This window comes from Oryza glaberrima, chromosome 5 (assembly GCF_000147395.1).
Source record: "Oryza glaberrima chromosome 5, OglaRS2, whole genome shotgun sequence".
Lineage (NCBI taxonomy): Eukaryota > Viridiplantae > Streptophyta > Magnoliopsida > Poales > Poaceae > Oryza > Oryza glaberrima.
In genome coordinates, this window is record NC_068330.1 from 8,606,894 (window position 1) to 8,622,801 (window position 15,908).

A 15,908-nucleotide genomic window follows, 5' to 3' on the forward strand; every position below is an offset into this window, starting at 1 on the left:
CACAAAATAAGATAATTAATATTAATTATTTTAAACTTAAAAATTAAAAATACAACTTTTTGTAATTTCTTTTGTAAAAAAAATATTGTCTAGTATTTCGGTAAGCGTATGGTTTTGAAAGAGAAGGTAATTTTTCTCTCTGTGTATTGTCGCTGAACGTAACCTAAGATAGCATTAAACAAGTACTCATATGGGACAAAACTTTAACGAAGTAAAACTGAATAAAAGGACGCAAAGTGCAAAAACTAAAAAGAATTTTTCAAGCTGTTTTCTTGAATTTAGATATATATGAAAAATAACTAATCTTTAATTAAGAACTCACCGGGCATATACTAGTTGGTCATCCTCATGCTCTTGTTAATGTCATCTTTAATTTGACCAAAACACTTGCTTGCTAAAAGAGGATTCCTAGCATCCCAAAACAAATTTAGTGAGATTCCTAGCATCCCAAAACAAATTTAATGAGGAGTAAAAATGACAAAAATAACCCTCATCAATAGTAGTAAAGGTAGTAATGGTGATAAATAGGTAAATGATATTTAAGAGATAAAACTTCTCGTTTTATATGCTAGAGGAGGTAGGTAAAGTGGTAGAAGTTGGTTTTTTTGGACAAATTTAAACTCTATAAGTTAAGTTTTTTGGGACGGATAGAGTAATCCATATCGTTATCAACCATGACGGATAAGATTAACCAAAGCACGAGGGTCGTTGTTGAAGCTGAGTACACATTTGACCAAATTTTTTAATGTTTAGTGGCAGGTACATATATACCTACAGATATACATCTCTTTGGCATGCACACAGTGTTGTTTAGATAGAGAGAGAGAGAGGGAGAGATATGCGTTCTTGCAGCATCAGAGGTGTCATTCGCCACCATCTGGCGTGGCTGGTGCTAATTTTGTGCTCATGGCGGGTTGCAGCTGCTCAGGATCAACAAGCACCAAAAACTGATCCAGTCGAAGGTAATTAAGAATGCACGCGTACGTATATGTAGCCTGCCAATGGGTTGGATTGGAATATGGTCTAATGGATTGGTTTTCAATTTAGATTCACTTGGTATGGGTGTAAACGGGTTGAGATAACTAATGGATTAGAGCAGCTTGGATGAGGCATGGTTGGGTTGGATTGGATTGGTTTTTAGTCATAATTTTTGGGTCTAAAATGGATGGAGTCCATGGATTTCAATTGGATTCATCCCCAAATAGCAGATGATGTCGTCTCAGACACAGAGGCACTCCATCACCACCGCCCTCGGCCGCCTCGACCTCGCCGCGCAGCCGCGTTTGGATGTCCGGCCGCCGCACTAGGTTCGCCGTCGGAGAGCTTCCGCCGCCGCCGCCCGCCGCCTTCTGGAAGGTGGAGAAGACGCGGGCGCGGGGGAGGAAGCGGAGGGAACTCCTGCTGCACGGCGCGCATGGCGCCGACGAGCTCGCCGTCCACGCCGTCGCCGAACCACGTGGCCAAGTTGAGCGCGAACAGTGCGGCGTACAGGCAGCACGACGAGCAGAGCGGCGCCAAGAAGGCGGCGTGGGTGGTGTCGCCCAACGGCCAAGTGAAGCGAGAAAAGGCGGTGGAAGCGGCGAGCGGCGAGGGAGCTGCAGCCGGAGCCGGAGAAGAAGAAGAAAAGCGGATCGACTTGGCCGTGCTCCGTTGCCCTATCTGCCTCCTTCCTAGCTGTTCATCCAATCCATCTGACATTCTTCTTCTTGTTGTTGTTCTTTCATTCGATTCGTGAGGGCTCGGCTAGTGGCAATTTCTTGGCGTGCAGTCCGCGGCGGGGCACTTGGCGTGCAGCAGCTGCCATGGCGACGTCCCGGCAAGCAGTGCCACGCGTGCGGCGGCGCCGCCAAGATCCTGTGCCCCAACGACCTGTTCGGCTGCTGGAGCTACGTCGCCTATTACGACGTCGCCGGCCACCAGCGCGCCTGCCCGCACGCGCCCTGCTCCTGCTCGGAGCCGCGCTGCGACTTCCTCGGCTCGCCGCCGATGCTCCTCGCCCACCTCGTCGCCGACATGTTGTTGGTGTCGATTTGGAATGGGGTGAAATGGACTGGAAAAGTGAACTGAATCCATATAGATGAAATGGGTTGGGTTGATTTGGGTTGAAATATGAAATGGGTTGGATTGGTTTGGATTCTAAGAGAAGACAAATGAATTAGAGTGGTTTGGACTTGTGTAGCTTACTGCTTTGGTTTGGGCTGGTTGTCGATTGGATTTCAAACCATTGGCAGGCTTCCACGCATGCATGTCTCTCTTGTTTGGTTTCCCTCCATGTACTTTGATCGCAGGAGTACTAATTTGTGGTTGATAATAACTTTGATAGTGTGTCCGCTCTTGCGGCGTTGAAACCAAAGAGTTAGAGAAATCCTATATATTTATATAAAGTTCATTCCTACAGTAGTTATTAATGCTATTTATATCTTTTCTTATTAAGCCACATCATCTAAATTGTTTCTTTATCCCTATGATAGTTGAGATAGGTATATTGTTCAAATTATCTCTGACGTTTTCTTTTCTTATTAAGCCGTATCATCTTTGTTTTATATTTAAGATGATGTACTTAGCCACATCACTATTGTTGTGATTTTAAATGGCCAATCTAGTTTAAATTATTATAAATAACATCCTAATTGTATATAGTTTTTTTTCTGCAGTCGATAAAGATGGAAATTATATAAAGTTATGCCTACTGATTATATGTTATTTCTATTATTACTGTATAAAACTTACGCAGCAACCCGTGAGTTTCATGAAGTCTGATTTCACTATCGCGTAGCTTTCATCCGCATGATTACTAATGGTGAGTTAATAAATTAACCATGCAGCGGCTGCTCTGAACACGATACTAGGGAGATGGGGCAAGAAGGCATCACCGGAGTGGAACATCAGCGGTGAGCTCTGCAGCGGTTTCGCAGCTGATAAAACCGATTGGGATAACTACCGCGACATCAACCCGTTCATCAAGTGCGATTGCACATTCAACAACAACACCCTCTGCCACATTACCAGACTGTACGCACACTCTCTTTATCTTTATCGTGGTTTCATCGTGTGTGCTAGCCCATATACACGTATATGCAAGTATGCAAATTAAGATATATATATATATATGTATATATATATACACACACACATACATACATATATATGTGTATATATATATATATAGACACACACCAGATTATTGATATTAATTAGTATCTCCAAGGCTGCATATAGAGGAATCAGAAAAGTCTATCCTAAATTTGGTACAGATCTTCCCTAAAGAAAAATTGTACATATCTGCTGGACCCAAACGGAGGTATTCATTTGGTCCTCCGGCTGTATATATGTATCCTGAACATAGTTCTCTTATCAGAATTATTACTTGTTTGTTCTGTAGGAGGGTAACTTATTTGGATGTAGTTGGTCAAATACCTGCGGAGCTACAGAATCTCACCCATCTAGTGGACCTGTACGGTATCGAAGACTTCTCTTCTTAATTTATCATGCTACCTGTTACATCCGAAAATTCACTAGTAATTTCCGAACTAAGTTGTGCATATAATACACTCATCTACTAATTAGCTGAGATACTAAAATTGACAATTGAATATACAGATCCAATATTATAATTACGTTAGATATTACTTATAAATGAAAAGAAAACAACAGGTAACAAACAATCTAACATTAGCTTCAGCTCCACTCCCACAAACAGTTCAATTGAGGTATAAGCCACATGTCTTCTCCTTCGAAAACTTTCTTCAACTGAGATTTGATGATTATTGCAAGGTGAGTAAATAGAATACTCCGTAAGCCACATAGAAAAATGCAGGTGCATGGGGATACAAAGGAAGGTATAGTAGGGTTCATTTGCAAAAGCAACATTCAGTAAATAGTTGAGAGTAATTAATCAATTTAAAATCAACCCTGAATAGCATACCTATGCTACATAGGCCCAACCATCTCTAAACAACCAAACCCGACTACACAGATCTAAAGTCCATACAAAATGCAAACAAATTGTTATGACCAATTTATTTATGATTAATGAGTAGTGTGTGACTAATCACCAAAAAAACATTGCTAGGCTTGCCAATAACCGCATGCATGGCTATTTGAAAAGTTTTACTCTAGTCAGATGTGTACCAATATACCCACAAGACAATTCCACAACATGTCACCATGTTATCGTGTGCCCACGCTTAATATGTCACCACGTGCAAAATTGTGACTCTTCGCATAGCTCAACTCAAAGTAGTTCACCGTTCCCGGATCATCGTCTTTCCATAGCCTGGAATAGACTCCGCAGTGACCCACATGGGCCTATCTCTACCACTTCTTAGTGTGGTGCTCCACGATGAATCATGCTATACAAAACCGGTCCTTAATTGTGATGAGCATTATCATCACATCCATGTGCTCAAAACCTACCATTAGTCAAGTTTTAGTTGGCATATTATTAATCAACCATGACCAAACATCACAACATACCATTAATTAACCATCATTAATCATGAGTGAATCATTAGTTATTGCATGTAAAATGATACTAATGTTTCTTAGAATGGCTAAGCAATTACACTAATATCTAGTCGAACCAATATATGTGGCTCAAGCTAGTCAAATTATATCCCAAGATATCAAGGAACAGGATTATCAATACAAACTAGCTATTCAAAGGAAAGGTTCCCACCACCCAATGACATTCGAAATTAAATGCACATTTAAAATAAAAGAAGAATTTAAATATTTTATCATCATGCTCAAAGGGATTGTTTGGGACATGTGTGACATGCCTTGCAATAATCAATTAAACAATATATAAAAAGGATGGAAACTACAAGCTAACACGCAAAACGAGAAAAAAGACTAATAAAAACCAAATAAACAATACATAAAAAGTAAACAAACATTTAGAGCTTTATTTTAGATGAATTATGAACTGCCTTATTTCGACTTCATATGAATTAGTAATGAATTTTACAAGATTTAATTCAACTAAAGCCTATTTAAAAGGATTAAATAGATTTATTACATAATTTATAATTATTTTAAAGAAGAAAAAGATAAATTATGATGTCATCAGCAATCAGTCCACCGTAGAGTAGGTCCACAGAGATTGACCACATGTTCACTGAGATGGACAACCGAGATTGATCTTGACCAAGAGTTAACCAAGATCTGACGGCTCAAACCGATTCAATCTAGGGTTTAGATGGAACCACGTGGCAACATGTTGACGTGAAATTTGTCGCACACGAAGGCCTGAGAGATCCACATAGCTCGTCGTATCAATCGGGTGTAGGGCATGGCGGTTAGTTTGATCGTACAATTAACAAGATAGATAGATGGATTGTACAAGATCAAAGAGCCGATCAGCCAATAGGCTGATGTGATGTAGCAAGGCTAGCCGATGTATATAAGGTTTTCATCAATCGTCAATAAACCATTCCTAATCAAAGACAATCTTGATAGATCAGACCTAATTAATCGAGACGGTATGATATTGAAGTTGATAAAGAGATATTTAACTATTGATTATACAACTTTGAGTATAAGACGATACAACACTTAGAAGTAGTAACAAGATAACTAATTGGCTAGAACTCTAATAAAATGTTGCATAAAAACTTATCGGCTTAGTAGAATATAATTACATATTAGCAACAATCTAATAAATCAAACCTAAACGAGACAGTATAAGATTGAAGATAATAAAAAAAGGGATAATTGCTTATTTGACCCTGTTTTGAAGCCTAACTACTAATCTGACTCTGTTTTTCTTAGTTTCCTTATTTGACTTTTTTAAATTGAACACTCCGTCTGACCCTCTTTCCACTACATCATTAGGGTTTCTTCTAGAAAAAGAAAAAAAATCTATTTACTATTTAAACTGACCAAAATACCATCAAGGCACTTCAACCCTATCCATCCCAACCTTGTCTCTCTCATCTCTTACAAGCGGTGCATGGAGAAATGGATCTGCGGTGGCGGCGGTGCGTCGAGGGAGTGGGTAGCAGCACCGCCGATGCGTGGAGGTAGGGAGCAGCAGCGTCGGCAGCGCATGGGGAAGCGGCGGCTGCCGCACGGATAGGGAGGTCGGTGCAAACGCCATTGCGCGACGGAGCGGCCGCGGCATCACGCGATGCGTGTAGGTATCTCGGAATTCCCGTGTCGCATCAGCGGCCAACCGCGGCAGAAGTGGAGGAGGATGGAGCGTTTCGTTGACGACCTACTCAGGTCTCTCAAGAAGAACGCCGCGGTGGGTGCGCCGACGACCATGGCGAACGCGTTCCGGATTATTATCGAGATATTGATCTGGCTACTACTTGGATAACCTTGATGAGATATTGATTATCAGAGCACTTGATTAATTTGCTGCGCCTAGACGTTTCTCTACAAGTGAAGGGGGCATGCAAGAATATAAGAATTCCCTCGCGAGTTCATTCGATGGGCCGTTTAATTCGCTTGTGGAGCCATCGGTTTGTCCGCAGCGGCGCTGTCGCGGGGAGCAGCGGCGTGCAAAGGGTGGTCGGCGACGGCACCCAGCATCAACCTCCAGCTACTGTGTATTAAATTTGTCAAATTGATTCTGATTTGTTAAAAGATCCATTTGTATGAATGTTTGGATACAAGAGGGCCAAATAAGCAAGGGCAAAAGGGACTATTTGCCTCTTATTTAACACTGTTAACCCGCCTTAACGGAACAGGGTCAGACGGTTCATTCGATTTTGATGAATAGGGTCAAATAAGCAAACTGAAAACTGTAGGGTCAAATTGGTAGTTATGCTTTTAAACATGGTCAAATAAGCAATTGCCCCTAAAAAACCTATTTATCCGATAAATCTACACAAACGTGATGGATATAACAAATCTATCTAAAACAATAGTATAATTAGAGAAATATCAACTAAATCAGAATATCGGACCTAACCAAGAAAGTTCTAACTAAGTCGATGCAACTCTAGACGGCAATGCAGTTAAAGATAGAATCAATATATCGGATATGTAATGCTTGCGTCAACCCAAAAAGAATACCTGACTTAATTGAGAAAGTTCTTGCCACGGCGATACATGAAAAGTTGATAGAAATTACTTCCTCATTGGAGATCAAAACCAATGCAGCCCAACTCAAAGTAAGAACTTGCTAGAACAAAAGGTTGCAATGCGCCGAAAGTAATTGTATTAATATGTGGAGAAAGTTTACAAAGACCCTGTGGTACATATTTATCTCCTCAGGTTGATGCAAGTCCTAATCAGACAAGACATAGGTTTGCTAAACATAAAAGGAAAACATACAAGTCTTAATCAGACATTAGATAAAACTTCCTAAAGATTAAAGGAAAGTTACTAAATCAACAGATAGAATTAATATGCCATGCCATGGTCTTCACGATCCTTTTTGAATTCGGTATCTTCTGGATAGACTTCCATTGGTTGATCAAATTTGTCCTTCAACCAAATCCACTAAGGAACCTTACCAAATTTTGGTGATAACACAATAGCGATGGCGTGGTGATGATGTCACCTCACCGGCGACGACCTGCTCGGAACCCGAAGATCGCCGGCGAATCAGGCACGGCAGCATGAACGGAGGGTACGGAGAGGTTGAGTGTGACGAGCCGAACTCATCGAGAGGCGTTGCGACGACGGACGGTGAAGGCGACGAGGTGGAAATGACGGTGTAGCTCGGGTCATCGTCAATAGCGGTGTTCTGGCAGTATAGGGTGATGGAGGACCGGCAGATGAAATGCACCTCCTCCTTGCACACCCGGCGAAGGTGACAGTGGGCGAAGGCGACAAGTAGAGCGGCGACGAGTAGAGCAACGACGTGATCCGATTGGAAGGTGGCAGCGGTGCTGATGCTATGGGCTAGCGGCGAAGCTAGGGCTACAGGCTCCGATTTGTGCAGGCGAGGGTGGCAGCGGAAAGAGGAGAGGGAGGGGGATCCTATTTGTAGCCACGAGATAATGTATCCGGGCCTAAGACGGCTATGGCAGCGTTGGGAAAAACTAGGGTTCTACCGGATAGAGAGTGTCCGAGTTCGAGCTCGATTCCACACGATTTACTTAGATATTTTTGGGGATTTCATGGGGAAAGGAAAGAGGAGATAGGGAACAAACGGCCTCAACTAATTTTGGAAAAGATCTAGAGAGGCGGCTGGATTTGGAGGGGAACGCAGACAGTGTGATTCTGGCTGGATGCTGGGGACAACACTAACATGTGGGATCTGGTCCCACATGTTGGCAGGAGGGAGAGGAGGGAGGCGGTGGGCTGGTGACTTAGGCTAGCGGCCTAGCGCTAGTTGCGCTGAGCGCGGAGAGAGAGATATGGGCTCAATTCGACCCAGAACTTTGGAGGGGTTTCTAATTTATTTTATATTTAAATAACCATTGAATTGATGTTTGTATTGTTAAAATTAGTAATTGAGCTCTGAAAAATCCGAGAAAATTCTAGAGAGTGTAAACTAATCATGGAGAATATAATAAAAATTAAATCCAGCAATGTTTTATTTAGGAAACTTTATTTCCCACTTTAATTCATTTGCTTAATTAATGTACACTTTAATATAAATTCTAGAAGTATTTTATTAAATAATTTATAAATTCCTGAAACAAAATCAGGGTGTGGCACTACTAAAGAGTCTTGTACTAATAATTTATAGATCAAGGGTTTGCACAAAATATAAATTCAATCCCATGGTTCTCTCTGTGAACACCAACAAATGCTTGTCAGGTTTTCATCATTATTTTTGTGTTGGCTAATTGTTCTAGTTTATTTTTGTGATCTTTTCAGGAACTTATTCCGTAATTACTTGACTGGTCCCATTCCGTCGTTCATCGGAAAATTTACTTCAATGCAATACTTGTATGAGTTACATGTTTGTTCTAGATCATGTTCCATCTATTGGTCGTTGTTTTTTTTTAATTATTGCTAATCATCTCAAGGTCATTATCTTTCAATCCACTATCTGGACTACTTCCAAAGGAACTAGGAAACCTCACCAATCTTCTTTCATTGTAAGAAATCTTTTCTCACATGTGGATTAATCTTCCACTGCTCCCTCTGCTACAAACCACTCATCTTTTCAGCTTTAACTGTCAATTCCTAGCAGTTTTCACGCGTGCACGCGCGCACATATATATAGAGAGAGAGTTGAACTTATGACTACGAATCTGAGCATAGCTTATGTCTAGATTGTTAGCTAGAAGTTGTATTTTTTTTTACAGAGGGAGTACGAACTATAAATTATGAAATTATTTCTCATGTTGAATCTAAATGTTAAACTATATAAATATGTAAAAATGGATGGTTAGAAATATAATGTTTGACTTACAACAAAAGTAGAATGACAGATAATATGAAATGAGTGGAGTATATATTTGGACTGCACGAACTAATATAATAATACATGAAATAGCAATCGCATAAGTTCTACTTCCCCCGTCCCATAATAAGTGCAGTTGTGGGTTTTAGTGCTCAACATTTGACCGTCCGTTTTATTTGAAATATTTTTATGAATAGTATTCTAATTGTTATTAGATGATAAAATATGAATAGTAGTTTATGCATGACTTATTTTTTTAAAAACAATCATAAATTTTTCAAATAAGACGAACGGTCAAACGTTTGATACAGAAACTTATGGTTGCACTTATAATGGGACGGAGGGAGTGATAAAAAAGATCAAAACTACTACTAAATAGGATGTAATAGGCATGTCAGTGTAACTCCTGTTCATGTGGTGCTTCATATGATCAAGTAAGATTGAACAGCAAATACTTGAACATATTGTAATGATGAATATTGTGGGTCCAATGGCACATCAGGAAAACTATGCCCCTTTTGCTATTAGTTGATGACAAAAATTTTTTGTCAGTCCTGAAATATTTCATTTTTCATTTAGGGGCATTAGCTCAGACAATTTTACAGGAAGTCTTCCAGAAGAACTGGGTAACTTGACCAAACTTCAGCAATTGTAAGATACCCCATTGATTTCTAACTTCGTATTTCTACTTGTAAAAGAACTAAATTTGGAATGGTCATATCTATTGTCAAACATGATAATATTTCAAACTTTCAATAACAGGTACTTTGATAGTTCTGGATTCAGTGGTCCGTTCCCTTCATCGTTCTCAAAACTTCAGAACCTGAAGATCTTGTATAGTCAAAAACATAGCCTCAATTATTATATTCGTCATGTTTTCATGCTAAATGATATTTTGGTCTGCTTGCAGGAGTGCATCAGATAATGTATTCAAAGGGAAAATACCTGCTTATTTGGGCACAATGACTAATTTGGAAGACATGTAAGCTTGTTAAGATATCATTCGTTCTTACTGTTCAGAGATAGATGAATCTGTGCAAGATAAATTACTGTCTGTATATCACATTATCTCCATTCAGACTTAAACAAAAGCATTTTTTCACATTTCAGTCCTCACTCAATATAAATGCAGATATCTGCATCACAGTAAGCGGTCCACATGGCATGTTCATACCTAGAGATCTTATTAAGAATGCTCACACAGAGATTTTTTTTCTTACTTTATAAAGGTTGAATGTCCCTAACTTTTTTTCTAAAATAATGAGCTTGTAGTGCTTTCCACGGAAACTCCTTTGAAGGACCAGTCCCAGAAAGTCTGTCTAATCTGACCAAATTAACAAGATTGTAAGTATACTCTTTTTGTGGCATGAACTCTTGAAGGTTGACAATGTCAAGGCTGATAACTATTTTATGAAAAACTCAAATGAGCAGATGGATTGGAGATATTATAAATGGGGTCTCTCCGTTGGCATTTATCAGTAATATGGCATCCCTGAGCACACTGTATGTGATGCTTTTAGCTATAAAGCTTACAGTATTGTCTAGTTGCAAGTTACCAAGGTTGTATTTCCTCGTTACAGAATATTGAGGAACTGCAAGATATCTAGTGATCTCGGAGCAGTAGATTTTTCCATGTTTAAACAGTTAAAATTGCTGTAAGTTTTCAATTACAGGCCATGGTGCCAACTGATGACGTTATTACTCATTTCCTCATGTTGTGTACCATATGTTCAAGTAATATGATAGTCATGTGGCACAGGGACTTGAGTTTTAACAATATCACTGGAGAAGTTCCTCAATCCATCTTGAATTTGGGAAATCTCAATTCTTTGTAAGAAATTCTTGCTTTACATCAATTTGTTCATACGAGCCTGTATTAAGCAGATGAGTATGTTTTATAATCTTGAACTGTGCCCAATTCAGGTTTCTTGGGAACAATAGCCTTACAGGAAAGTTGCCGGATGGTATAAGCTCTTCGTTAAAAGTGATGTATGTCAAATACAATTGACATGGCAGTATAGCACAAACTACATTCATAATAGTACGCACTAATTTTGTATAACATAATTCTGGAATGTTGACAGAGATTTTTCATACAACCAACTCACTGGGAGCATTCCTTCTTGGGCTAGCCAAAACAATTTACAGTTGTAAGTGTAAAAGTGTGATATTTGTGTCACTGAGAAAAAAATATAAATACTAATATTCTGTTTTTTGAAAGGAATTTGGTGGCAAACAACTTCTTACTCGATACCACCAGTGAAAGGTACTTGTGACATTTAGTTCTAATTTGGCGAGTGAACTATATGAAAATCTTGCTGGTAACTTTAAATTTTCAATTCAAATTGTGCACAGTACACTACCTTGGGGAATAAACTGCCTCCAACAAGACACCCCTTGTTTCCGTGGATCTCCAGAATGTATATTTCTCATTCTTCATAAAACTAAACAATAACATGAACTTACGAATTTGAATGATTGTTACAATTTTTTTAATCTTAATTGCAGATTATTCCTTCGCAGTTGACTGTGGCAGTAATGCATCTATAAGAGGCTCAGATGACACTATTTATGAAGCAGATCCTACAAATCTTGGAGCTGCAACATATTATGTTACCGGTCAAACAAGATGGGGTGTCAGTAGTGTAGGGAACGCCATAGATGCAAAGAATATTATATATAGCTCCCAACCTTTTCAAAATGTAGTTGATTCAGAGTTGTTTGAAACTGCAAGGATGTCATCATCATCTCTGAGGTACTATGGACTTGGACTTGAGAATGGAAATTACACTGTTTTGCTCCAATTCGCAGAATTAGCTTTTCCAGACTCACAGACTTGGCTAAGCTTAGGGAGAAGAGTTTTTGACATATATATCCAGGTAGAAATTTTGTGCATTTTATATAATGTTTTTCTACTGAATCTTACCAATATTTATCTAAAAGTATTACTGATATTTACATAGGGTGCTCTAAAACAAAAGGATTTCGATATAAGGAAAACAGCAGGTGGAAAATCTTTTAGCGTAGTTAATAGGAGTTTCATGGTAACTGTGTCTAAAAACTTCCTTGAGATCCATCTATTCTGGGCTGGCAAGGGCACTGTTGACATACCTACTAAAGATAATTACTATGGGCCAATGATCTCAGCATTGAGCGTCACTCCAAGTAAGCACCACACTAAAACAACAGCAGGAAGTGTTATATTCGCTGCCGATAAATAATATTTTTCCTTTGCAGATTTTACTCCTACTGTTCGAAACGGCATACCAAAAAGGAAAAGTAAAGCAGGTGCAATTTCCGGAATATTGATTGGTGCAATAGTTTTAGTATTAGCAGCATTATTTGGAGTGTTTACACTAGTAAAGAAGCGGAGAGCATTGGCACAACAGAAAGAAGGTATTATATATCAGGACATATATAATTCAAACATCAAAATTATCTGGTTTACTCTTCTCATCTGTGCTAAAAATAACATGCAGAACTATACAACCTGGTTGGACGACCTGACGTTTTTAGTTATGCTGAGCTAAAGCTAGCCACAGACAATTTCAGTTCTCAAAATATTCTAGGCGAAGGTGGATTCGGGCCAGTGTATAAGGTTCTTTATTTCCATAATTAATTATGTACAACTGCAGCTGGTTATAAATTTATCTGATTTGGCATTGAAGTGCTGTGTTTTAGCAACATTTGTCTATGCTCAAAATACACATGTAAAAACCTTGGCAGGGTAAGCTACCTGATGAAAGAGTTATAGCTGTGAAGCAACTTTCACAATCATCTCATCAGGGAACAAGCCAGTTTGTGACAGAGGTTGCGACAATTTCCGCTGTGCAACATCGAAATCTTGTGATATTGCATGGATGCTGCATTGATAGTAAAACACCCTTGTTGGTTTATGAGTACCTTGAAAATGGAAGCCTAGATCGAGCAATCTTTGGTGAGTTCACTTCTGTAAAATTGCCGCCCTCGGCACTTATAGAATTGTATTTTCTTTCTACACAAATAAAACTCATTGCTTCGTGACTAATAATTAAGGATTTTTCTTTTCTGCATCTTTGTTATAATTGGCATTCCTGATGATAACTGAGCTATTTCTGCTTGTAAAGGTGACAGTAACTTAAACCTAGACTGGGTAATGCGCTTCGAGATCATTTTAGGAATAGCAAGAGGGCTAACTTATCTTCATGAGGAGTCAAGTGTACGCATTGTGCATAGGGACATCAAAGCTAGTAATGTTCTACTTGACACTAATCTCATCCCAAAGATCTCGGACTTTGGACTTGCCAAACTCTACGATGAGAATCAAACTCATGTGAGCACTAGAATTGCAGGCACATTGTAAGAATGTTTTACCACTTATCTTCTTATGATTATAACATCAATATGAATGCTACTATTAACTTGTCTTATCATTTTTAAGGGGCTATCTAGCTCCTGAGTATGCAATGAGAGGCCATTTGTCAGAAAAGGCTGATATTTTTGCATTCGGAGTGGTCATGTTGGAGACTGTCGCTGGGAGACCAAACACCGACAACTCCCTCGAGGAAAGCAAGATCTGTCTCCTTGAATGGGTATGCTGGTCTATGTTCTACCCATACTAGAAAACTTCAATTCATTGTAAATTGCCTTTTGCTTACTCAAACTATGTTTATCAAAAGGCATGGGGCCTGTATGAAATGGATCAAGCACTTGGAATTGTTGACCCAAGTCTCAAGGAATTTGACAAGGATGAAGCTTTTAGAGTCATATATGTTGCACTTGTCTGCACTCAGGGCTCACCACACCAGCGACCGCCAATGTCGAAGGTCGTGACAATGTTGACTGGAGATGTCGATGTGGCTAAGGTGGTCACCAAGCCAAGCTACATCACTGAGTGGCAGCTTAGGGGTGGTGGGTACAGCAGCAACACCACTAGCAGCTACGCATGGTCTAGCAACCCTGAGTTGAGTAGGCAAAAAGAGATCACTGAAGTTTCTCTCCAGGTGAGGTGAATTTAATGTAGAAAATCTATGGGCCATCTATATTGGTTTGAAATGACGATATTGTAACTCCTTCTTTTTACATAATTTTGTGTCGATGTGAGTTATTGCAAACAATGGAATTACTTATCCTGAATCTTTCCTGGTAACAAAAGTTTGCTCCTAATAATTTGTAAATGGTGAATAACTGTGGTGTATTCACTACTCAAAAAAAAAGTTAATAGATAACCTTTTATCTGTAATGGTCAGTGCAATGCAGAGGTAAAATTTTGTCCAATTGTTTATAAACACTGACATGGTATGGTTACAGTGCGGTAGGTGTGTTGTCCACTTTCCAACGGATTCGACTTTGTATTAATATTTAGATCGAGGTGTCAGCAATTTAACAAACAAGATGCCACGTGACCTTAATGGTTGTTTGGTCTTGCAACTTCATCTGTGACCATGGCCAAAGTGAGACCATGTTCTGATGGAGGATGTTCCTAGGTAGCAGGGACGTCTTGGATATCATCCCACCTCTTCCAATAGCTATGTATTACTTCAGGGTGTCTTGGGGTTTTTAAATCATTATTATTGCTAATTTAATGTATGAAGCTGTGAACAGTTAGATAGTTGTTTTCCCATCTTTGGAATCTAACTTATCGTGTGTGTTTTTTCGTATTTCTAATTCAGATTGTTTTTATGTTGTTTTTATTTACTTATTTACTCATCGATTGATCATAGGAACATTTTTTTTTTGCATCGGCAAGATCAGTGACCCTTGAAGTAGTTTTTTTTTTATAATGAAATTCATTCCGGCTTTTGCTTAAGGAAAAACTACAACCAGTTATTACGGAGGTTGCAGGACAAATGAGTGCAAATTACAAAATTACAGCTCGATTAAAAATAAGAAAACTACATAGTATACCACTTTAAAGACAAATATTTTCATCTATGGTTGGCAAGAGTATGTATAGTCATTGTTTCTACCAACGGTTTACAAGTTAAATGTAGTCCTTATCTTCCTCAAATAAGAAAAGAAAAAACCTTTGAAATCAGCGGCTGATCCTTGTCAATCAAATTTCGCTCCAGGCACTACCAGTGCTAACCTCAAACCAAAGCATGACATAACATCAGAGAGTAACTAAGCTATAATCAATCATTCGTCTAGTCCATGCCACCACCATTGCAATCGAACCCAACTGGTAGGAACACCGCCACAAGGACGCCCCACTAATAGGGAACCTCCGATGTGACGCCTTCATGAAAGTGGCAACTAGGATATTGCTGTAACACCCTGAAAATTTTGATTTTAAAATATGGAAATTAAAATTTATTGAAAGTAAGGATCCCCGGCCTATCCAAGGATGTCGCGAGGAGGAGCGAGAGCTGAGCAATGGCAAGGAGGCGGCCCACCACTGATGACCTGTAATGCGGGCCATGGAGGACGACCTGCTCAGCGAGGAGGACGTGGCTGCCGGCAACGACCTTCAGCGTGGGGCGTGGATGGTGGAGGACCTGCTCAATATGGAGGATGTGGTCGCCACCACTGACCTCTAGCGTGGGCCGTGGACGGTCGAGGACCTGCTCCTCATTAACGACATTGCCACCCAAAGGGAGGGCCGCTAGAACGCACT

General features: G+C 39.6%; 1 protein-coding gene across 1 annotated transcript; it reads left to right on the plus strand.

Moving 5' to 3' along the window:
- The first annotated feature begins 815 nt into the window (after positions 1-815).
- LOC127772757 (probable LRR receptor-like serine/threonine-protein kinase At1g56130) lies at positions 816-14,531 on the plus strand. Its single transcript, XM_052298719.1, has 24 exons — positions 816-962; positions 2,826-3,012; positions 3,383-3,454; positions 8,782-8,853; positions 8,934-9,005; positions 9,893-9,964; positions 10,076-10,147; positions 10,224-10,295; positions 10,586-10,657; positions 10,745-10,816; positions 10,894-10,968; positions 11,073-11,144; positions 11,237-11,302; positions 11,398-11,463; positions 11,535-11,579; positions 11,669-11,733; positions 11,822-12,192; positions 12,277-12,478; positions 12,551-12,709; positions 12,793-12,911; positions 13,040-13,250; positions 13,420-13,651; positions 13,734-13,884; positions 13,972-14,531. Exons 1-24 carry the CDS (start codon positions 839-841, stop codon positions 14,302-14,304), a joined length of 3,054 nt encoding a protein of 1,017 aa, XP_052154679.1. The 5' UTR covers positions 816-838; the 3' UTR covers positions 14,305-14,531.
- The last annotated feature ends 1,377 nt before the right edge of the window (positions 14,532-15,908 follow it).

Bases quoted from the DNA above. Each gene is read 5' to 3' on its own strand.
- LOC127772757 (XM_052298719.1), top strand. From the start codon at position 839: ATGCGTTCTTGCAGCATCAGAGGTGTCATTCGCCACCATCTGGCGTGG. The intron at 8,854-8,933 runs GTATGAGTTACA...AATCATCTCAAG, and splicing joins TTTACTTCAATGCAATACTT to GTCATTATCTTTCAATCCAC. The intron at 12,193-12,276 runs GTAGAAATTTTG...ATATTTACATAG, and splicing joins TTTTTGACATATATATCCAG to GGTGCTCTAAAACAAAAGGA.